At 38.6% G+C, this 25,299-nt stretch overlaps 1 protein-coding gene across 1 annotated transcript in view; it reads right to left on the bottom strand.

Moving 5' to 3' along the window:
* PRKN (parkin RBR E3 ubiquitin protein ligase) overlaps positions 1-25,299 on the bottom strand; it is a 1,297,938-nt gene that overhangs the window by 786,178 nt on the left and 486,461 nt on the right. The window contains exon 4 of the mRNA XM_072830092.1: positions 19,767-19,888. Coding sequence (XP_072686193.1) covers positions 19,767-19,888 — 122 coding nt within the window. The remainder of the gene's footprint in view (positions 1-19,766; positions 19,889-25,299) is intronic.

The following is a 25,299-nucleotide window of genomic DNA, read 5'->3' on the forward strand; positions in this document are numbered from 1 at the left end:
CTGTTTGATTCAAAAGAGGATATAAAATAGCTTAAAACAATACACCTAAGTGAAGATATCTGGGGGGTGGGGAGCTAACCAAGGGACACAGGAGAGGGCAATTTCTGAGAAGAGCTGGTGGTGATGTTCCTAGCTCAGGGTAGGTCACCAAGTTTGATGTGTGTGCTCGAGGCAGGGTGCTCTTTTGTTTCTGAGTCTTCAAGTGAGCATAGCAGAGGGGAATATGAGATTAGCCACATAAAACACAAAAACAGGTTGCTTTCTTTTTGATATTTCTGATGCTGAAACTAAGGAATAATTCTCATAAATCCTATTAAGATGATGCTTCCTAGTGAATGGAGCGACATCTCCAGGTGAGCTGGGTGAGTATAGCAGTCACATCACCTCTGAATCATGCAAAGGCTTTACCATAGACAATATGTTTTACACAGAATAGGTTATAAGTGTTCCCTGAATTAAATAGGGCAATGGAAGTTAAACAGAAAATGGAAAAAGAAGGAACTAGATGGACAATTAAATAGAAGGTCAAGCTTAGAACGATGTTGATAGTGTTGTGAATGCACCATGGAATCCAATCTGGTACACCTGAGAGGCAACATGCTCCTACTATTCCTACTATGTATAGAAACATGGGAAGAGGAAGGGAAGAAATAAGAATCACTGATAAATGAGTAGGTATCAGGCCCTGAGAAAACTGCCATATGTACATTTTAGTGCTTATCCCAGCATTACTTAGCAACTTCTAACTATTCCTGCCCAGAAGAGAGGCGCAGGCACACTGAGTATTAGACACTGGAGAGTTGCTAAAATAATGTAGCTAAGGGCTTTCATTTTAAAGGTGAGAAAGAGGCTCAACACAGGGGTCTTGCCAAGGGTCACACATCTAGGGAGAGGTATTTGGTTACACAACTAACAAAAACAGAAAATAAATTCTCAGTCTGGCAATGTGTCAGATATTACTGAGACATTAATCTGGGAATATGCCTACGTAGAATATTAGCAATCTGAGTTCCTGCCTTACCTTGTTTCCCCAAATCTCACAAATAACATGTATGGGAAGAAGGAATTACAGACAAAATAAATTAGCTTTACACATTTACTCTGCTTCCACTTGTCTCCACCCTGGAGAAGCACAATGGTCAGCGTTGTTATTTGCTGTGCTTGTGATATACCAGTAGTCTATCTGATGGCTGCAAATATGCTAAACTGCAGCTATTAAATATGGATATTGCTTGAAGTTCAAATATTATGTTTAACATCACATCATGATTCCACTTGCATATACAGTTAGAATGGGAATAAACTTGATGAGAGGTGCCCAACATAAACTTATGCAATAGAACTGAAACGTTATCTTACATGTAGCAGGAGGTCTCAGCCTGAGGATAAGCAGCACCTGCTGTGGTTTCAATCATGCCAACGGAGGCTGTCTAGAGGACTGGAGGGGTCAATTTGGTAGAAGTCTACTTGCAAGAGAGAATGAAGGGTCACCTGGGAAAGACCTCCTCATAAGTGAAGAGGGCCTACCGGCACCCAAGCATGAGCCAAATGTAACACTTGAGTTGGAAAGATGGGATAGCAGGTTATTACCCTTCAGCCAGCTGCCATGGTTCACCCTGGCATTCTAGCAAGAATCTACAAGTGCTATCAAAGGACTTTCTTTTTCTCACTAAAATGTATATTTAAGGCTTATAAGAGTACACTCTGGGCCACAGGCCAGAGAACACACCAGATCTGAATATCCAACTGCTTACTTTGCATCTCCACCTGGGGGTCTGAAAGGCAGCTGAAACACAAGTATCCAAAAACCATACTCAATGATATTTTACCCTGGACCTATTGATTTCTCAGTGTTGCCGGTTTTAATTAATGGGATCAACCTGGTTTCCCAAACCACCTCTGCCACCTTCATAGTTTCTGTTACAAAACGACATTTATGCTACCACTCTATTCCTTTCTCCTCTCTGCCCTTCTCTGCAGCCCTCTCTAAGCTTCTGTAATATGCCTTTCTTGTTCCCAGCTACTGTCGAGATGCTTCTCCTGTCCAGCTTCACCAGCCCCTCCATCCACCCAGTAAGATTTTGGCTATTTTCCTCAAATCTGGCAGGCTCTGACAGAGTGGAAGGTACACAGCAGCTGCATATCCCCTTAGGAAAATGATGGGCCAAAGCAAAATCACTGCAACAACTCTAGGGAGCCTCTTTGTTTTTGTTGAGATTCTGAATCGCTGTTTAATTAGATCAGTAGTTTGTGGAGTGTGTATATGTGACAGATTCCCTTTCTTTTACCCCAGAACCACTCACTCCACTGCTCTTAATATCATCTGCCCAGTGAGGTCACTACCCTCCAAAGATGGTAAGAAGTAATGGCTCAATAAGATTTCCAATGTTGCCCACTGGCCTCTTGACATGTGAGGTATAAGAATCCCAGCATTCCCTTCTCAAGGAAGCTGTGAGGAGAGGCAGCTGGATGACTCAGTGGTTGAGCATCTGCTTTTGGCTCAGGTCATGATCCTGGAGTCCTGGGATTAAGTCCTGCATCAGGCTCCCAATGGGGAGCATGCTTCTCCCTCTGCCTATGTCTTTGCCTTTCTCTGTGTCTCTCACAAATAAACAAATAAAGTATTTTATAAAAAAGGAAACTATACAGAATCTGTCTATGGAGGGCCCCCACTACTCTGCTACTGTGGCTTCCCTGATGCGATTGGTCTCTTGGTGCTACCAGGAGCCTTAAAAACAGAAAAGTTCTTGGACTTCTTTTATGGGATCACATATAATGTTACTACTGTGATCTTGGTGAATCTCAGCAATTGTTCCTTAATGGAAACTTCAATAGCAGTATTTTTTAAAATGTTTTTGTTTGTGTCTTAAAAATTAATTGACAATTGAACAACTGCTGATTTCAGACATTCAAAGTCAGGTCCTGTGAGAACTATTTTTCAACTACTTCTAAAGCCCATTATTATTCAGTCCTGTCTGCCAACCTTTATAACATATCTAACAAGTTGCTATTGACACTTTTCTGCTGATTTGAAGAAACTATTATTAAAATTTATTTTTATTAAAATAAATAAAATTATATTAAATTTAATTTAATTTAAATTAAAATAAATAAATATTATTAAAATAATTTTTATAAATGTGTGAGTACTAGGGTACATTTGGGTTTCATTGACAAAATTGGTCTCAGGTAGATCATATTTCTATATGGTCTCAGGTAGATCATATTTCCTGCCCAGCAACACTGCACTGCATTTGGCTTCTAAATGTGGAGGGATGGTATTTTCTCACATTGGGAATTATATACACTAGGAAGGTAGCTGCTATCCAAATGGGGAAAACATAAGGAGATGGAAAAGGAACAAGATCCTAAGGAGAAAGGCATAACTTTGGGGGGGGTGGTTTCTGCCACAGAATCCGGTCTATAGCCAACAGTGACCTGAGACAGAAGTCCTATGGATGCCTAACCCTCATAGGCCCAGAGTCAGCTTGGGTCAGCCAGATAATCTTCTGACCCAGTGTTCTCTCTGAACCATCTGGGATGTCCCTGAACCCCAAAGATGGCTAGCTGTGAAGTGGGTTGCTCTCTGAAAGAAATCCACCTCCTTTCTTGCCTTAGCATGGGGTGGGAGAGACTGTAGCCTTGCTGTCTGATAAAAATTAAAGATGTCTGGTTCCAAATTCTTTCACTTGAAGAGTACATATTTGGAGAAACTCAACGTGGTGACAAAATAGCAACTGAGAAGCAGGTGACCTCAATACAAGCAGTACATGTGTCATTATTGGCTGTGATCAAGGCAAATCTCATCTCATTTCTAGGCCTTGGGATCATTGATCATAAAACCCTCCTAAGGTTTAAATTCCTCTAGTACGACTTTCCCTGACCCCTCCAACCCCCATCTCCTGTCAGTAATAGCCACACAGCCACTGCATTAGCCTCTTCTCCTCTTCCCTCTTCTCCATCATTCTCCTTCTCATAATCCTCCTTTTTTCTTTCTTCTAAGTTTTAGGAAAATGCACTTAAATTGTACAAAAAGAAAGAAAGAAAAGAAAAAATCCCAATAGCTGCATCTTACTGATCCACCCAGAATTCCCTGAGCTAGTGCTGCCCAACAGAATTCTGTGATGACAGGAACACTCCATATTTATCAGGTACTATAAAGTGATGAACACACACACACACCATCATCTCTCTCAATTGCCTTTATGAAATTTCCTTATTTGAGCTTGATCCCCTCCTCTGATTTTCCTTCCATTCTGATCCTCCAGTGCAGTTAAAGATGCACATTTCCTATGTGCTTTAAAATTTAAGCAATCCACATGTTTGGAGTAAAATGGGTAGTATTGAGAAGTACCTGTCTGTAGGCCTTTGAGAAACATAAAGTAAACCAATTTTCTTCACTTTCTAATAGTACCAATTTCAGTCTCCTAAATGAGACATTTCAAAGCTCGTATACATAAAAGTATAATCTTAAAGAAATGAAACAAAATCATGCCACTGTCCACCCTGGTCTTCTGTTCTGGCAAACCTAAATAAAACCCCATCTTATAAGGCAAAATTGACACTGCTCTGAAAAATTTGTACTGGGCTTGATCTTTCTGAACTTCTAGATGGGCATTTCCCTCGATTTGTAGTATTATTCAGTACATATTTCACCTAAACTGTATACCACAGCACATTTTCCAATCTTATGGATTTTTTTTTTCTAAACTCATTGGAATTTTCCAAGTTCAATATAATACACAGCCATTTGAAAACAAAGATTCACTAAATTTCAAGTTGTAACAGGTAAATGTGCAGTGTTGGTGTTTCCAGCAAATGACAGACCAGAATCAAATAAACTAATATTTGCACCAACTTACTCTCCTCTCTTCTCTCTTCAAAATCAGTTTTCCAAATAAAAGAAACAGAAAGTCATCCCTGAACATACTGCTCCAAATTAAACTAAAGTAATTTAAGTTCTTATCCGAAGTCATTCATGTTGCCTAAGAAAACACTAGGAAGGACAAGATTTCAGGTTAAAAGTGTCAAATTCCAGTGTTCACTGTGTCCTTCATTATAAGCGATTTAAAAATCTTTTTCTCTCCAGGAAAGACTAGTGAGTAACAGCTTAGTCTAAATGACAGCAGCTCTGTGCTATCAAGAGCGCACATTTCAGCTAATTTTCAGGTCTTATTATCTTGATACCATGAGCTGGAATTTAATAGATGGCTGGAACATCTATAACATGACATCTAGCAAAGAACATGTCAGCGGCATCTGTGGCCTCAACAAAGATGGTGCCTCCAAAATATAAATCAAAGAAAACATAAGGATGTCTCAGAAGAAAAGGCTGACAGGGATCCTGCACACTTAAAATATTTTAAATGCCTCAGGGAATCTACGGAACAAGTAGTGTTAAAGATAATGATGTACCAACTAAAGATATTTAGCTCTCTGCTAAGAGAGGAGGCAATGTAGTAGAACAAGAAAATCTCTAGACTGTTTTCAGACCACGTGGGTTCAAATTCGAGCCCCACCTCATACTCTTTCTTTGGTGATTCTCTTTTTCTCTATGAATGTCCCAGTTTTCTCATGTGTAAACAGCAAAAGGATGCCTATCCTTCCCTGTTTACATAGTTGCCATATGAACGAAGGCAATGGAAATGGAAATGCTTTTTAAACAGAGTCTCTACAGAGTCAATATAGGTAAGAAAATGTTATATTAAAGTTTTTAACTATGACACAGATACAATAGAGATTATAAACCAAGAGAGGTGCTGATTCCTTATGCAGATTTATAAATTTAAAACCCAGTGACAGAATTTTTAAGATAAACTTTATTACATCAGAGAAATCTTAAGCTAACAGCAAAACTCAGTGGAAAGTACAGTTTCCACTTACCCCCTCTCCAACACACAATGGGTTTTTTTAAATCTCTCACCAATAATGTGGGTGCAAAAGTGGGTTCTTTAGAGATTGGGTAGAGATAAATGTGTGAAGATTATTTCTTTGTTGAAAACTGCATTATATCAACATCCAAACACAACGGAACACCTCCCTTCATCTTAAATCAAGAAAGAAGAGTTTCACTGAAATAACTCAGAGAGCCTGATACTGCTCTTCTGGAGTCAGTGGGAGGCAGTGAGTCAGGGTCTGAGCCCCACTGGGTAAATCTAGAAGACTAGATGGATGCAGTTATGTTGGGCTCTGCTATAAGTTCCCTTTTTACCATTCTGCAATTCAGGCTTCTGTTCAAGAATGCTCTGGATCAACCCTAGCCTGTCCACAAAAGCCTTATCCAAGTGCGAATGGTCATCTGCTGGCCCTGTCTCCTAGAGCATCCTTATCTAGCAACGATATTTCTTTCACATGATTGCCACACTTTCCTGACTCTGAAGCTATTCACAGAAAACATATATTTGTTTGAGGCAAGGTGATACTTTCACACTTTCTTACATTTGAAAGCCACAAGTTTAAGACAGAAAAGAAGACTCGGGAAGTAAATTGTTTTAGCTACTTTAAACATGTGAAGGGCCACCTAATGGGAGATCCCTTGGATATTGTTCTATTTTCAAAGAGTTAGTAGAGCACTAAGTGAGGGGTGAAGACACATTTCAGGGCAAATAACTCTCCGTCAATTAAAGTTCTGTACAATGACAAGAGTTAACTTGGAAAGAAATGATTCCTTCCATACCAAAAGTCCTGGAGCAGAAGACAGGTAACAAACACTGAGCATATATTATAAGAGCACTTTTTTATATCGGGAGGAAATTTGGACTGGAAAACTATAAAGGCCATTCCTATTGTAAGATTATGGGTAGACCAAGGCGTACAGTAACTATGATGTCATCAGTTCAGTTATCCATTCACTCCACAAATCATGTCTAACAATCTCCACTGCATTCAGCACCGTTCTACAGCACAAAGATAAAAAAGGCATAGTCTTTGCCTCAAGGCACTTAGTCTAGAATTGAATAGAGTAGAGGGGTATCCAAGTAGCAGAGTCTTTCATTTTTTGGTCACATTCCATTTATTTTGTGAAGCTATGTCTATATAGAACTACATAGATCTATATAAATATAATCATCTTTCCTATATCTGTTTATGCAAAGCCTAAATCGTGGCTTTATGGAAGCATTACACAACTTACAGATTGTATGACATTTATTTTCACTGACCCTCGACCTCCTACTTTAAATAGGATATTTTACTCAGTAAGAAAGAGAAATATCATGATTTTTCATTTATTTTTAACACATTATGGTGGGGAAAGTTTCATATGTCCCTGAGATGATGCGACCAGCTCAGCTTTAAATGATGCCACATCTGATCATTTTAATATGGGTCATTTCCTAGGCAGCAGGTCAGTGTATGTTAATGAGTATGGCTTTCTAAATTAATATGAAATTCCCAGTGCACAACTGAAGATATAAAAGACATAAAATTCAGGGTCATGATGACACTAGACATAAATGTAATTCTCTGAAACTAGCTGGGAGAATTCCTAGTTTAATCATACTAACAAGTGATTGTAGGGACTCAGAAAGGTAAGTGGCCCCCGCAGGGCTCATGCCATGGTTTCTAGCTTTGTTAGTATTATGCCCTCCAACAAACCAGTGGACCTGACCAGTCACTTAGAAGCAGCCATAATTCACAAGAGCTCCCCTTTAGTTCCCTATGCTCCAAGTACACCAGCATTCTCCTATTGCCTCTTCACTAAAGGAAAACATCCACATTTCACTTTTTATCCAAATTTCCACTCCCACTTCAGAAAATGTAGTCTAGTAAATTTGACTTTTTTTCAGGAAAAAGCTGCAGGCAAGGCTCTACATTTCCTCAGTCCTAGTAAGAAAATGAATGTATCTCAATGTGGGTGCTTTGAATGAGAATATAAACTCAAGTCCCCAGATTTAACTCTCAGTGTGGCTCCTTTCCCAGTGGACCCAAGTAAAGTCAATTAACCTCTCCATTTCTCATCTGGCTTCACTGATGCATTTATGCAGGTAGCCTGATATTGCCAGATGAAAGATGGCATGCGTGCATTAGTATCGATGCTTCTGTAAAATGACTACAAAAACATATCACAGTTCTGATCTGTAGAGTATTGTCTAATTCTGTAGCAGGGTCATTCAATGTGGCTCTCCCACCCCCCTACATTTTATTAGTGCTAGGTAATATATGTATTCTTTATAAAGGGTTGGCAAAGGATCTACAATGGATTCAAACAGGGTTCCTAAATTCTAGTTATCTTTTCCCAGGAAGGTTTTTGGACCATGTACTTCTTAAGCAAAGAACAAATAAATTAACCCACTGGCCTAAATATCTTTTTTTTTTCTTTACCCAATTCTTGATAAAGCTTCTATGTTGTCAAAGTTTCATTTTGTAGACAACCAAAGAACTACATTTATGTATAGAAACAACTGTTGAAACAACAGTGGCATTTCATACACAAAAACAAGTTCAAAACTGAATTATGCTGGGATTGTAGCTATAATGAAAGAGAGTATAATAACACTGTATAATACAATATAAATATATAACTGTATACACAACATAAGACTCAGTAATGAAACTGATGAGTTCATGAAAGTTGTCTATCAGCAATTGCGCCTTTACAAATATGGCAGCCATTAGTCACAACCCACCCAATGCCTGTCTCCTTCTCTCTCCTTATTAATAGAATGCTGATTTTGATTGGAAGAGCAATGGACCCAAATCAGTGGATAAATACGATTGTTCTAAGCCAATCATGGATATCCTGTTCATTTTTGGAAAACACTTGCTTTGCAAGCATCCTTTATAATTACGGTGGCCATATGTCCAAATTTTGAACAATGAGATATGAGAAGCCTGCAAAACAGGCTTCTAAAATTATTATTAGTATTTCCTCTTCTAAATAAATGAGACATACGGCTGTTTCCCATCAACCCACCCTACTGCAGACTTGATGCCATGAGCCCAGTGCTGTGCATGTGCATGGTAAAGTACAAACAACCCCAACAGTGCTTAAAATAACACTTCTATCCTTATGGATAAAGCCCTCTGTTAGGTGAATGTTCATTCTATCACTGCCGGTGGACAGTACTTTGTTTCAATAAACAAAGAAACACAGTTCTAAAATATGATACATTTAACTGCAAATTAAAATGAAATAAATAAATAAATGAAAAAAAACTTTCTTTGAAAGACTTTGTTTTCTTTCTGTTTTATAAATACATTTAGGTTGTGATTTTGCCAAAGTATTCTATGCAGTTCCATTAGATATTTCTCTCGTTTTTAAAGGTAACATCTTGAACAAGGAATAAAAATGCTAAGTAGCTCAATCAATTTCCAATTAAATAGATTAATGGTGACTTGTCATTACTGATTGACAGACGTAGGAAAAATTTTACCATCTTTCACAGAAAAAATGACATTGACATAACAATGCACATACATGAAAATTAAAAAGAGAATTCTTCAAATATAAAAGTTAAATTAGATATTTTGGTGAAGTACTGAGATTATATTCTGGTGTCTCATAAACATTCAATGAATTACAGTTATTAATAACACTCATTCCTCACGATAGATGAATTAGACAGATAGATAGATATAAAGAACTCAACACACTTTAAAATACATACACATACATCTTAGAATAGCATGACTTAATTTCCTACCCACACTTTCAGCAATTTCACACTATCATCATGGGTCAGGAGCATGGCTGAGTATCCTGGCAGCTATCGTCAGACACAATTTATAGCTTGATGCAGGATAACTGCCTGTAAGTACTCATCTGCTCTGGGAACATGTATTTGTAAGATTATTTTGTCTTTTCTCGTTCTTTTTCTTTAAAAGGTGTAAGTAAATCTGTGATTTAAAAAAAAAAAAAAGTCATTTACTAATACAAAGTCCCTAAGTAAAGAAGCTGTGAAAAACTTTCTCCACTAAATTCCAAATGCAAATTATTAGCCAGATTAAAATGTCAGTGAATTACCAACACTGACCAACGTTTATGCAGGCTTCAATTTACTGAAATCACTTCAGCTAATAACAAATCACCAAACAAAAATGTAGTTCTGAAATATTAAGCCTAAGACAAAAGCTCTCAAAGTAAGAATTTCTGTGATTGAAATAATGGACCATAGTAAATAGATGGCTAACGTTGCCTACACCTCAGCTGGAGAACATTTCACTTATTTCATAAATAAATTTACATTTACATATAACACGACTTATTTCACACACAATTTTATATGTGTGTTTGACATTTTATTTACTTCAATAGATAACTATATTTCTACTTTTTGTTTAGAAACTATTAAATATTCACATTAATGTAATATAGGAAAAAAATGAATCTTTTTCCATTCCACGAAAACACATTTATTGTTTTTGTGTGTTTATATTTCTAATGAGAAGTTCCCTTTGGTTTACTAAGAATTATCAGCAGTCCTCCAGAAACAAACACTTGCATCCAGTAAAGTATGAGTGTGGCTCAGATGGCTGCTGGCTGATTACTCGCACACACGGATGTTGGGATTATTCCTCAGGGATCCTGTTATTTCTAGACTTCTCCCACCCCTGCCTGTGACTGTTCCCCACACAGGACCACTGCTGAGTCTGTCAGCTGCAGCTGTTCTGTTTTTTGGTCTTGCTGTTAACTCCTGCTCCAGCTCCTGCTTACCTATGCAGCTTGATCAAAAGCCCACTGAGGGCCTCCCTGGTGTCAGCATTAAGTGTTGGTTATATGGATATCCCAGCAAAGAGGGAAGACATGATCCCAGAACTTGTGTTTTCAGATGAAGTATAGATGAGAATTTGAATTTCAGATAAAAAAAATATGTAGTGTAGTCATGTTCCATGCAGGATCTAGAACATACTTGTCTTACAAGAGTATTCATTGTTTATCCGAAATCAAATGTAGTTGAATCCCTGAATATCCGTGTGCTACTCTGGCAGTCTTGCCCAAGATCTCTCTGGTCCCCAAGAGATGCTGGGTTCCCTTCTCCATAGCTTGGAATGTTCCTAGCTCTGACTTTTGCCCAGGTTCTCACAGACTCTGATAAAAAACGACTCTCTGCTCTCATTCTCTGAATCATGAGGCTCAGGCCAAGTCCAAAAGGCCATTCTGTTCCCTTCACTCTCCTCTTCTCTTGTCTATGGCTCTTTTCCCACTAGAACTCCAACTGAAACACTGGAAGAGTCACTGAGAGCCATTAAGAAGACCCAGAACTTTTATGAAAGTTTTTATCTTCAAACAAATAAAACTACTGTGTTCTATTTCTGTACATTCTGTGGCATTTGTAGGAGGGGCTTCTAGGGAAGTCAGCTGAAAATCAATTCACCAAAACTGATTTACCAAATAAGCAAAAAAGCCAATTTACCTAATATAATAATTTATTTCATTATTTAAAAGATGTGTAGCTTGGTCTTCCGTGCTCTGAGCTCTTCATTTAAAAAGAAAAATAGTTAAACTCCAGTTAGTTAACATACAGTGCAATGCTGGCTTCAGGAGTAGAATTTAGAGATTCATCATACTTCCAGTGCTCATCACAAGTGCCCTCCTTAATCCCCATCAGCCATCTAGCCCATCCCCCAGTCACCTCGGTCCATCAACCCCTATCATTAAGTTTGTTTTCTATCATTAACAGTCTCTTATGGTTTGTTTCCCTAGCTCTTCAGATCCCTCCCCTGCCCTCAGAGTGCTGTGTGCTCAATGTCCTCTTTCCGGCGATTTGCCTCAATGGCCTTCAGCTGCAGCAGGAAATAGCTGGTGTGTGAACAAATTTTACATCTCACATGCTTGTAGGAATATAAAGTTGTTCAGCTCAGACTGGAGATGTCTTTGAAAGCCATTACAGCAGTTCAATTCAATATAAGATGCTGCAGACTTTATAATTGGTTAAAAGAAATCTGGGGGAAATTGGTGAATATTTAATAGAGAAACTGGTGGGAAAACAATGAATAACTCTGGGATAAAAACAAAATAACTAAAATAAACATTAGAAAGAAATCAGTATAATCCAAAAGTTCTTAAATGAAACGTTATGGTTTTGTGTATATTCCTAAGAATATATGCACGAATATGTTCAAGAAGAAAAACTTCGTAAGATGAATTCACCTATGATCTTTAGCTTTCAATCAACTGAGTATTTCTTAAAGTCTGCTAAGAAAATATATCACTGAATGTTTAAGATAATCAAATGAATAGTGTAATTACAATACAAATAAAAATTCCAAAAGAATGTTCCAGAACGATATTATTTCCTATAATTTTTTTGGTAAATTAGTAAATTTGGCAAAATCAGTAACATAGGTTAGGAAATTAATCAGTAGTCAGTGGAGACAAATGTTGGTCATGAGTAGTATTTATAAGCTTGAATACTAGGCATCGATTTTCCAAAACTACTACAGATCTTAGGAGAATGAAACTAGTAGCATTCACTTACAGTTTTAAGTCTGTTATATCAGCTGACATTGATCTCTCAAAGTGATTTGGATTAACCCAATTCAAGTAGATTATTTTACATTTAGAATTTACAGTGTTCAATATATTTGTATACTATCAAAAATAATGTTTTAATAAAAAATAAATCATTAAAACTTAAAATTCTTTATGGTAATACTTTGAGGTTTGGTTTATTATTATTATTTGTTTATTTTTACCTTAGGCTGGCTCTTTTCCAGGTATTGGTTTGGGAGAACAGAAAAAGAGGAAAATCTTTTAATCTCTCAATCTTTTGTCAGTTACTCTTCATGGGACACTTGATCAGCGTGAGGGCATCATTCGTGTGTGGCTGAGAGGGCTAGAGTGTGCAGGGAGGACCAAAGAGAATACAACACAAAGAAGGTAGGCTTCAGAAAGATGGAGGGAGGAGAGTCCCTATGGTCAAGAGAAATCTCAGGGCAGAACTAATGGCAGGAAAGGGACAGAAGTAAACACGAGGGTGCCTCAGCATCTGTAAGGAACAAGACTTGTGTTCTTCTCCCTCTCAATCCTAAATCCTTGTTGTGAGATAAATCCTTACAAAAACTCGCTTCTTTAGGCCTGGCATTGTAACGCAAATCAAAACAGACTTCAGGGCCAGGTTACACATTTTAGACATCCAAAATGGGCTTTAAAAAATAATATACATACATATATTTAAATAACAAAATAATTTGCAATGACTCTTTCATTAAACCCTATAAGCTCAGAAATGCCTAATAATTGAATAAATAATTCCTAAATAAGCTTAGATGTATTCCAAGGCTTTATTGCACAGCTTTTGATATTAAGAGAAGCAAGTAGACTCCTTCCTAACAATTAATCTGTAACAAATATTAAGTTTAGGAATGATTATACATTTAGACAATATTTCTTAATAAATTTCCTCACATAAATTGTTCCTAATCTATAAACCAATTTTAAATAAAATCCATCACGCCAGGCATTTTACATCTTACTCTATTTATTGCCCCATTTCTCATCAGAAACCTTTTAGCTTTAATGCTATTTCATGGCAGAGTATCTCATTAGAGTGGCAAAGATAAAGTTCTTTTTGAGATAAAGTAATTATAGTGATTGTAGGAGAAAAAAAAAATCTCCTGGAGTTCTTGGCTGCAGTAATCTCCTTGCTTCTGATTCATTTGAAAACTAATAAACTGAGTGCAAACAAAAAGATGTTAATGGTGGATAACTCGGGTTACCTCCAGTTTATGCAGGAGAGATTAACAATTTGTAACCTTCACCAGAATTAGAGTCCTGAAGGTTTATGATGGGAGTTCAGCAGTTGTTCTGATGCTTTTTTTGGCAGAAAAGTCTTCACCTAACAAACCACAGTAAGAACAACAGTCTCTGAGTGTTTACTATGTGCCTCCTTGCGAGGTACTTAATTTTTCTCTCTGCGCTAAGTACTTGAGAGAGTTAAATCATTTAATCCACCATAACTTTAATGACATTGTTTACTTCCATTTTGTGACAAGAAAACAGAGACAAAGAATTTAAGTAACTTACCCCAAAGTCCCACAGCTACAGAATCCAAATCCAGAGCAGCTGTCGGGAAAGGGAGTGGAGGAAGCCATGCTCTCCAGCTCTCTGCTCCCAGACAGTTCCAAGTCCGATACGGCTCTACAGAATGTGCTCTGCTGTGTGTTCTCTCCCCTCAATCCTGTATCCATTCTAGCTTCTGATTATTTGCAGTTGATCAATTGTCTTATCCATAAGCATTCTTACTGTATTTTAAGCCTGTGTTCCATTCAAAAAGCTAGTCCCTTTCTCCCTATCCTAGAAGTTGTGTTGTCCTCAGGAAGTTGAGTCCACCTAAAATGTGGGCAATGGCTAGACCACATATGAACTGTGGTGTTGGGGCGGGGGGGAGGAAGGGACCAGGAGAGGACACTCTTTTAAGTCTTGGGAAGCAAGAGCCTGCAGGGCTGAGGAAGAGAAGCCATCCCAGTATGACCCCTGTGGACAGCCTCCTCACCATTACCATCATATTCTAACTAAACTTCATCAGCCCAGGCACGATGTTTAACAAGTTGCACAGTTGCATTCTTATGAATTGGTCCTGAGAAATCTGTGACAGCTTCAACTAAGAGCTGCACCTGACTGTGTACCTTGTTTCCTTGCCAGAAGGCTCACTCCTCACCACCAGGCTTACAGTTCCACAGTAGGACAGACCAGAAGGACCACACCCTGCTGACCCCGAAACTTTGAGTTTGGCAGGGTCCCAGGGGCAGGGAGGTGGAACAAGCATCTTTAAGCTTTCTTGGTGCTGTTTCTTTTTCCAGTTTAAGTTTAGTTTCCTGTTATTTCTAAAAGCTGCATATTTCCTACATATCTTGGAAAACTTTACTTCTTCTGTCCACATTATTTTTGTATTAAAGAAAAAAAGATGGTCTCTGAGGCTATGACTTGCTCATCATTTGCCTTTCCACACTAATGAGGGAGACAGTGATGAGATGGGTTATTTTGGGTTAGCCATTTTATTGTTTAAGCACATAATCAGAAATATATATGCAAGTACAAAGCAACCTCCCTTTTACGCTCAACCCTGTGTCATTTCTGTGTGTACCTGAGTGGACAATCTTTGAAGAGACAAATGAAAATTGGAGGTTTGCCATGTTTTTCCAATCAGCTGCTGCTCACTATTTTCCAGTGAGAACTCATGTTTCTATGGGTTATTTGGGCTGGTGGAAATTCTGGTCAAGGTCACCATGAAATAAAGAAGGTAATTTGATTTAAATTCAGAAGGAAACCTGGTGTTCCAGCTGATTTTCAATTTACCTGCAAGGTCAGACCAAAACTTCCGGACATAGTTTCCCCATCCCAACAATGTGACAGAAATGCCGTCTGGTCTTCTTTACCAATTCATTAGAAGCATCATATTACATGTGAAACATGTAAACCATTAAACCTTAGAGCATTATGTACAAGAGGCAGCTCATTATCTCACACACAAAATTTAAATAGTGTTGAGGAAACGTTGGCATTATAAGTAAGTCTCCCACAACCACGACAAATAATTAGGAGTTTACTATTAAGGCTCATGAAAGGCAAAGTGCCAATTGTAGACTGATTTTTTTCAGACCAGAAAAAATAAAATTTGCGTATAAAAAGCTCCTTGCGGAAGCTCCTATAAAACACATCCTGCCCCGCTATCACTTGTCAGCCATTGTTTTTCTTGACCAGAGAAAATTCTGTCAGTTGTAGATCTTTATAAAGTTTGAAAATGAAACCTAAGAGTTGCCTATTCTCTACCTAGAAATCCTTCCTCTTGGCAAAGTTCAGCTCCTGCCCCACCCACCCATTGCTGAGCCTTGGCTTAAAGACTGGTGTGATGACTCAGCTGCTCCACAAAGCTGCTATCTGAAGGTACTATTGAGTGCGGATGTTTGTTATTAATAAAATATCAAAGTGCTTGTTTTTCTCATTTACTGGGTGGCAGTTATGTGGTATCTAGTAACTAGATTAAAATTTCAGATTAAAAAAATAAAATTTCAGACTAAATAAGTAATCTTTAAATCCTCTTTTCCATTCTCCTTAAATCTTTAAGTAGTTTTTCTTCCCCCCCTCCAAGAATATTTTTGAATGATAGTTTAAGTGTAGGGAAGTAGTTGGGTAATAGGATACTGACTACTGGATTTGTAGAGCAAGCAATCTATCTTAGAAAAGGCAGGGCTTTTAAAGAAACACAGAAGACTTTTCAACCCTGGCACCAGCATTTGTTAACTGTGGGACTTTGGGCTCATAATTTAAGTTTGTGGAATCTCTTTCTTAAAAACAACAGATAATAATATCTACTTTGCAGGTCTGTCATGAAAATTAGAGAAAATTACGAGTGCTAGAATTTAAATGTAAGGAAGGAAATCAATAAATGGTAGCAAAACAATCATAATTTCTATGATTAATGTGATTACAAAATGCCAAATGTAATTTCTAAAGTATGTGGGTCTATTGAATCAGCGTGTAAGAGTTCAAGTACAGATGCCATTCACTTAGCATGATTAGCTTTGAGTCCCACTATGGGCAAGGTACTCAGCGGAGTGTTGAAAATACAGTAGGGATCCAAACTGGCAAGTTATCTGATATAAGAGGCTTACCCACACTTGGAATATAGACAAATGGACAATGGCATAGAATGTGGAACAGAAATGTAATGATATCTGAAATAATGTAGGTGAAGTTAGAGCCTGTCAAGGAAGAAAATGAAAGAAAAGGCCAGATGGCTCTAGAAGAACATCCCAGAAGAGTTAACAATGTACAGAGCAAAAACAATGTAGGGAGAATAAGAGTCTGAATTTAATAATCAAATGTGGAGCAGTTCTAGGAACTGACAAAGTCTGAGGCGGTCATGGCAGTGAACATCTTAGATGGGGCAGAGGCTGGACCATTAGGTGGATGAGAGCATCCCTCCAAGGACGTGCTGGTCCAGGTGGACAGGTAGGGAGGGGTCTCCTGAAGAACAGGCTGGGAGGGGAGATGTTTTCACTTCATTGAAAGGAGTTAGCCAAAGTCTGGATTGATTTCATGGTGAAGTACCTAAACGTGTGTGTGTGTGTGTGTGTGTGTGTGTGTGTGTGTGTTGAATATTCATGAATAATAATTTAAAAAGTAATAAAATAAGAAAGCATTTAAGATTTCTAATTATTTATGTTCCAGCTACTGTTCTTTTTTTAAGATTTTCTTTTATTTATTTGAAAGAGAGATAGAGAACACAAGCGGGGCAGAGGGAGAGGGAGAAGCAGACTCCCATTGAGAAGGGAGCCCCACCGAGGCCTGGGATCACGACCTGAGCTGAAGGCAGACACTTTACCAATGAAGCCACCCATATGCCCCTCCAGCTACTGTTCTAAATACTCTACATATATGAACTAATCTTCACAAGAAATAAGAAGTAGATACCACATCACAGGTAATGTAACAGATGTCCCCGAGCTATACAGGTGGGAAATAATGACCACGGAATCCGAACCCATGCAGAATGAAGAGTCTGGAGAGCCATCTTCAGTTCTCACCATATAGTCTCTCAGCAATTACTCACTTGAATTAAGTGCTTACTGCATATCAAGATCTCTAAGCACCTAACACCAATGCACTATTTAACCCATATGCTATGACTTTCCTTTGTGCATTTGGACAGATGCTGCAGATTGATTTTCCCTTTTTGTTTTCTCTTTTTTCCCTCTATGGAGCACATTTTTAAATGAAAAATTTCACATAAAAATCCACATTTATGGTTTCTTTTAATTAAATAAAAGATTGGCCACATTAAACATACCCCCTAAGACATACATATTTGCTAACAATGGCATGGGCCTCGGTCTCTCCCCCCACCATGATCCTCACCCTCCTGCCACATCATACTTCTGATCGAAGTCTTAAATCACCTGTTTGATCATCGGGGATATTTGAGCATATGATACTTAGTGCAAACATACCTGTGTGGTAAAAATGAGGAGACTGCAGAGGTTTAGATCATACAGCCCAATTCAAACTCCTAGTCTCATAGGTCCCTGTTTCCTTAATCTTTTTAAGCCTAAATCTAAAATAAGGTTACCGACAGTATTTAGAGTGTCATGAAATAAATTAGATAATGCACGAAAATAATTAAGCTTGCTGTTCAATAATAATTTGTTATTGCTTTTTTTACTTAAGAACAATTAGAAGTTAGGATAAATAGGTCACATCCACCATCTGAGGCAGTCAAGGCTGGAGCATAGATCAGAAAGGCGGAAAGGCTGCTTATTGTGTTGGAAAATGCTCATGGCAGAGGAGAGATTCTGCTGGAAGAGAAACTTCCAGCTCCTAAGAGAGTACATTTCCCAGACAGAAACACTGTCCAGTGACACCTCCAGAGAAAGGTCTGGTCCAATGGATGAGAACAAACTATCACTTATGGATTTATCTCCCTGAGTGGAGTCACAGAATTCACCTGTATAGCAGAGCGATTATAGCATAATGAAATACTGAATTGCATTTTTGAGTAATTCTGCTATCTTCCCCAGGCTTGCAGCAAGGATCCATGATTTTTTCTTTGTTGGGTGTATCCTTTATGTTCTTCTCTACTGTTCCATTATACCCTTTCCACGGGCCACCGCCCCGACCCAGGCCTGTGGCTCCTCCCGCATGAACCATATGAAGAGTCTATTAATTAACCTCTTTGCCCTCAATCTGTCACCAACTTCAGTCCCAATGACAGACTGTTACAGCACTAATAAATGTTCTAAAATGTCATTTTATAGATCACCTTTATTTTTAACATTTTATCTTGGCTCCCCATCACCTGTGGAATAAAAAATCTAAATGTAGCCATAATAGGGGCCTGGTGTGGGGAGGGGGTCCTTGTCCCCACTTCAGCCCCAGATCACCCAAAAACCCTTTACCCTTGACCTTTGACCCTTGATTGCACCAACCAGAACACCCTCCTCACTTGCACATTCACATCCACATCAACTTTAGCCAAATCCTGCACAACCATCACGGGGAAGCCATAGCCTAGCAGTATGCATGTTTTGTATCATGGGTTCACGACATTTTCTCAAAGGGACCAGAGGTAGATTATGTCAGGCTCTGCAGGGCATCTGGTAGGTGTGGCAACTACTCAACCTGCCTTGGGCACAGAAGAGGCACAGACAATAGGTAAGGAGAAGGTACTGCTTTCTGATATAGCTTTATTATGGAGACTGGAATAAACTTTATAGAGCACTCATGGGCCACACAGCATTATTCTTTTGATATTTCCCAGCCAATTAAAAATGTAAAAACATTCTTAGTTTGTGAACTGTACAACATAAGCGGAGAGCACAGCAGATGGTAGCTTGCTGACCTCGGTTTCACACGCATACTGTAGTTGATCCACAACTTTTTTTTCACTCTTTTACTGCGGTGTAACTTACATGTAGTAACCTCGATTGCATCCATCTTCAGCGAACAGTCCAGTGGATTTTGACAGTTGTATACAATCACATTATGGTAACGCTGATCAGGATGTGAAACATTTCCAAAGTCTTAGGAAGCTCCTTCCTGGCATCTTTTAAAGATACCCCCACCAAAGCATAACCTCTTGTTGTCATAAACGCACTCTCTCTGCTTCCTTCCAGAAGGCCTAGGCTACACACATAAAGATGATGGCTCAGCACAGAGTCATGTACTTTTAAATGAAACTTTAGATACCATTAACCATTACAACCACCTAGAAGAATGCCTTTTATTTCAGTCATGGGTCTTATCTGATTAGAAACCTCAAAAGGCAGCTCTGGAAACACACACTCATTTTTTCTGGGCACTTTCTGCCAAAGCCGTAGCTCCTTACCTGGGCCAAGGTGAGCGTTGCCTGCTGGCAGGTGCTGCACTGCACCCTCAGTTTTCCTGGCTGTATTCTTTGACAGGGGCCTTTGCAGTAAACATAAAAGCTGTTGTAGGTTCCTCTACCGGCTGGGGGGAAAGAAAAAAAAAGCAGAGAAATAGCCAATCAACATTGAATCCAAATTGAGACAAATTTTCAAATGAACTCCCCAGGAGCATTCTGAAACATTAGTGGGATAAAGGTTCCCACAAGGATACAACAATTTAATTTAGAAAATCTAGTTTTATGCTCAAGAGTGAAAATCTTTTCTTCTTCTTGCCAACAGCCTCACTGACTTTACTCAGCAAAGTAAGCGACCTGCTGCCAGGAGAGCTGGCCAAGTGTATTTGCAATGCAGGGAAGTTAAATGCATTCTGTGCTACTGATGTTTTTAAAAAGGATAGGAAGTGCAGGAAATTTAAAGACCACTTCTCCTGAATTCTATTTCATGCTTCTTTACACAGTTTTGAAAGCTCTAGATTTTTCCTCTTAAAATCTTATTTATAGGGACATACCAGCCCATTTCTCTTGATATGTCTGGGATGATCACAGTTTGCTGGCTTTCCAGTGAAGACTTTCCAACACAGAGTTACACATGAAGTAAGACAAGAGTCCTGAGGGGCTTAAACAGTCTTGACACACCGCCTAGCAGCAGTGTGCAGAAATGGGTGCTTTGTGTTTCACTAGTGCTTTCTCCCTATACAAATGTCATTTGAACGATACAAGAATAAAAGCTGGGCAAAAAAAAAAAAAATCAAGAATTAAAATATCTCTGATCACTTCTCTCAAATGTCAGCAAGCAGAAATAGTGCTACTCTGTACATCAGGGGGACCTTTCAGAGCAGTGTCCCACTGCCATTTCTACAAAGAGCTCACTTTATTTAGAGGCACTCACTAATGAAATAACTGCCTTTTTAAAGGTATAATGTTACTAATTCTTTTAATCCTTACACCTTATTTCCTGTCGTGTTTGGGTGTACATAAAATTCCATGGCATGTGAATTTTGCTTATGATTTTGCTATTATCATTAAGATCATCTACAAGTAATAAAGGATATTTTATCTTTATGAAAGAGTGAAAAGCTTCAGCCTCCCAAACACATACTGCTTATTAAAAACAACTGGTACAAAACAATGAGAAACAAGAAGAGATCCTAAAGTCTCCATGCAGCCCCATTTATTTCTTACTAATCTATTTTTTAAAAAGCCTTTGTAGGCATCTTGGAATTGTCCTTTGTTCAGCCATCTTTACTATTATTTTAAGTGACAATACTTTGTAAAATGTAAAGTACAATAAAAATGTCAAATTTTATTTCAATGTTTGTTAATATATTTTATAATTATTACTCTCCAGAGATTAATATTTAGCCTCCAGTGTGAAGGGAAGATAAAATATAAACATAGGATAAGAAACTATGATAAGAAACTATGTTTTTCTGATGCTTCTTTGTAGCTTTGGTGCCTTTAATGGGCAAAATATTCAAGTCTATAAATATCACATTGTTACTAGCACATATGATAATTACATAAGAAATATTCCTCAGGTTTTATGTATATCACAAATGTTATTGGATAGAACCATATATTAAATTGATAGAAATATCATAACAACTGGCAGAGTATTAGAACACCACAAGGACTGACGATTTTACCATATAGCAAGAGAAGTGTAGTGAGGGATGCAGGAACCCTTACGGTTACAACCTTGTTCAGAAATAGGAACAAATCCAATGTCACAATTTTCATAACCTGCTGTAAAGGTTAAATAAAAAAAAAGCAGAAGAAAAAAAAGAAGAAGAAGAAGAAAAAAGGAGGAGAAACAGGAATGGGGAAAGGGGAGTCTTATGAGGGGGAGCCAGGGTGGCGAAGTCACTAGCATTGTTGAAAGAGCATATTAGCAGCAGCTTTACAATAGTAAATGATGCATCTATGAAACTGCAGGAAGCTAAATGACTCCTCTCTCTCCCTTAGGGCAAGAGCAATGTTTGCAATATTGTTTCAGCAAATGATATAGCCAGGCGCAATCCAGAGACTGCGGAACTCTTCCACTCTGTGTGCTACAACCTTCACCAAAGTCCTTGAGAAGTTAGTCAGAAAATACTGCATGCCCACGTCTGCGCCCTAGAAGCATACAAGATGACATGCAATCTATTACACGGTGCCTCCCAGAGCCAGCTGCAAGCTGGGGATTAATAGCCAGTCTAAGGAAGATCAAGGTCGGGCCAATCCTGGCTACGGCACATTTCACGCTGTTGGCTTTACTTGGTCAAGAAGTCTGGGCTTTCCGGTCAATCCTGAGACTCCCTTTTCAGGATGGCTTCCTCACTAATTTGGCCTCATCACACTATTTAAAGTTGGCAAACTTCTCTGTGTCATGTTGAGGTCTGGAGTGCACAGGACAGGAATAAGAATGAACACCATGCTGAGGTCTTTTCTGGGCAATGTTCTCATTGGCCTGACGGAGGGTCTGAGGTACAGAGTTTTGAATATGGAGCCGTACTCCTATAGGAATGGCAAGGCAATGTGAAGGATGCTCCAGCTGTATGACTCCAGGTCAATAATGTGAATCTCCTTCCCTTTCTAATTCTGCCTGGATCTTACAATCCTCCTTCTTGCCTAATCGACTCTTCCATATGGTGATCCCTTCACTGCCCAAAATAATCAATGCAGCTTGTGTTTGTGTTTATAATACATCCCTCTTTTATAGAATGGATTTTCAAAACTAGAGAAATACTTCAAACGTATTACGCATTATATCCTTCACTGTAGTTGACCAGTTGTGAACATTTTGCCATATTTTGAGTGCGCTCCCTCTGTGTGTGTGTGTGTACATAAACATATGTACACATATACCACCCATACATATTTCTGGATGAAACATTTATAATTAAGTTACAGACATCATGCTACTCATCCCTGGATCCCTTCAAAACATTCTAAAAATATGATGGACTTTTTCCTATAAAACCATAGAGCTCTTTGAGTGATTCGGTTGTGTCAGTAGTTCTGTTCAGAGGTTAATAAGTATATTTTCAGTACATCCTATAGAACACTACCATGTATTGCAAGCTGTGATAAGGTGTCAAGCCAAAATCCCTGGGATTCCTCAGCCAAATCATTTTCAATAAGGCCAAAATTAAGCCAAGTCAAGCCCTTTCCCTGTGGGATATTCAGAGCACTGTGACTCTGTGAGGGAAGTCTAGAGCACAGCACATCCCAGACTTTAGCTGACCTCAGGAGTTTTCCTTTTGTGGAGCATTTTGTGAAACTGTTTCTCAGGAAAAAATTTTGAAAAAAAATCTGGAGGAAGGATTCAACTCACCGTGAAAGGCTGCATGTACAGCATGCCAAACTGCTCATGTTTCTAAACTCAACTTTAACCAGCTGCTTCTAAACAGCCTGCTGACAATTAAGTTCTTCCATCTACCACAGCTATCACATTTTTTGTGTTATTTATTATTATTTTTTAATCATAAGCCAGGAGGCTTAGTCTATTAATGTAATGATTCTACAAAGCAAAGTATATTCCTTTCACATAGAAGTCCTTTTTTTTTTTTTTTTTTTTCTTTTTTTCTGCACAGAAGTTAAAAGCACAGCTAGTGTTCAGGGCTCTTCAAAGTGTGAGTCACTCACTGTGTTCATTTAAAGAGCCCCTAAGGTTTCCTTAGCATTGTGCTTTTATCATTTTCTTTAGTTTTTCTCTCACTTTGTCAGTTAACATAATCCTTAGTCACTTCTCCATTCTTTCCTTGTTCTTCCTACTTGATCTGAGAAATTGCAGAAATCACTAATAATATTCACAACATACAGAATAAAGTCCCTTTTAAAAAGGACATATATTGGGGCACCCAGGTGACTCAGTGGCTGAGCATCCAGCTCTTAGTTTTGGCTCAGGTTGTGATCCCAGGGTCCTGAGATAGAGCCCCAGGTTGGGCTCTGCACTCAGCAGGTAGTCTGCTTGAGAGTCTCTCTCCCTCTTCCTTTGCCCCTCCCCCCATTCACACACATGCAGGTATGTTTTCTCTCTCCCAAATAAATAAATAAATCTTTAAAAACAAATAAGGATATGTATTATTTGCCTTGGCTTTCTAAGAAACTGGCATAATGTGCATAGTTTCCATTTTTAAAATGCATTTCAGATGATGGGTTTATGGCCTAATGCAATTATTTTAATAAGACTGATGAATACTTAAGAAAACTCCTGATTCTCATGAAAACTTTCCTTTGACCTCAGAAGTTTTCACCACTAAGAGTCACCACAGAGAATCGAGAGTTTAATTGCTTGGATAATTTGTTTATTGTGGAGGAAAGAGTGAGAGTCACCATTTTTAAAGCACAGTAAAATAATGTTTAGTGTCAATGTACTATAAAATCACAGGCCTATGATTGATTTACTAATACATTTATCAGATATGATCATATTAAAATATTAAGTAGAACAAGAGAACTTTCTGTGACCATTGAAATATTCTCCAGCTGACTCCCATATGGTAGCCACCATGTACTTAACCTAGAATTTCAAAGGCTGGGAGGAATCACGGAGGGACTCATCCCATTAGATAGCACAGAAGAGGAGAGTAAATAACAATGATGTGTCTGCTCCCTTCATTCTCTCCCTCTCAAGCCTGCAGAAACAATACGCAGGAGATTCTTCTGTCACACTGACAAGTACAGAAGCTTGCGGTTAAGTGGACTAATATGGAAACATATTAGTGTTGGCTGGTGAGAAGGGAACAGGGGACAGTTTGAGCTTGAATCACCATGAGGTAGGACTTGGGGACTTGCTGCGTTAGAGGCCGAACAGAGCTTCCCTCTCATTTCTTCCTTGCACGTGCCCATGCCCTACACCAGGTGGAACAAGTCTTGATGTGCGACTGGACAGTAATTGCTGCATCTTCACAGCCATCAGCATCTCTGACCCATACCTTCAAATTCCGGCTGAAATAGCCATCCCCTAAGAATTCTTCCTTTGGGGCAGCCTGGGTGGCTCAGCGGTTTAGTGCCGCCTTCAGCCCAGGGTATGATCCTGGAGACCTGGGATCAAGTTCCACGTCAGGCTCCCTGCGTGGAGCCTGCTTCTCCCTCTGCCTATATCTCTGCCTCTCTCTTTCTCTCTGTGTCTCTCATGAATAAATAGATAAAAATAAATAAATAAATAAATAAATAAATAAATAAGAATTTTTTTAAAAATAATTCTTCCTTTGATTCTCCCTTTAGGATAAGATATCTCAAATAATTACATCTAAGAATAGGAAAGGATCCAGCTTAGATTTGTCACCTTTAAACACTTGACTTGTCCCAACACTACAGAACCAGCATCTAATGAGGTGGAGTCTCTGGCTGGAGGCATCCTTCCCAGCCTTCCGCTGACTCCTTCCACAGTGCCCAGCCTCGCACTTAATATTTCCAGCTCTGGCCTTCTTCCTCCCATAGCCTTGTTCTTATTTCTTAAACACAGGGGGAAATGTCTGCACCATTAGCTTCATTTTTCAGCTATAAT

Source organism: Canis lupus, chromosome 1, assembly GCF_048164855.1.
Source record: "Canis lupus baileyi chromosome 1, mCanLup2.hap1, whole genome shotgun sequence".
Classification (NCBI taxonomy): Eukaryota; Metazoa; Chordata; class Mammalia; order Carnivora; family Canidae; genus Canis; species Canis lupus.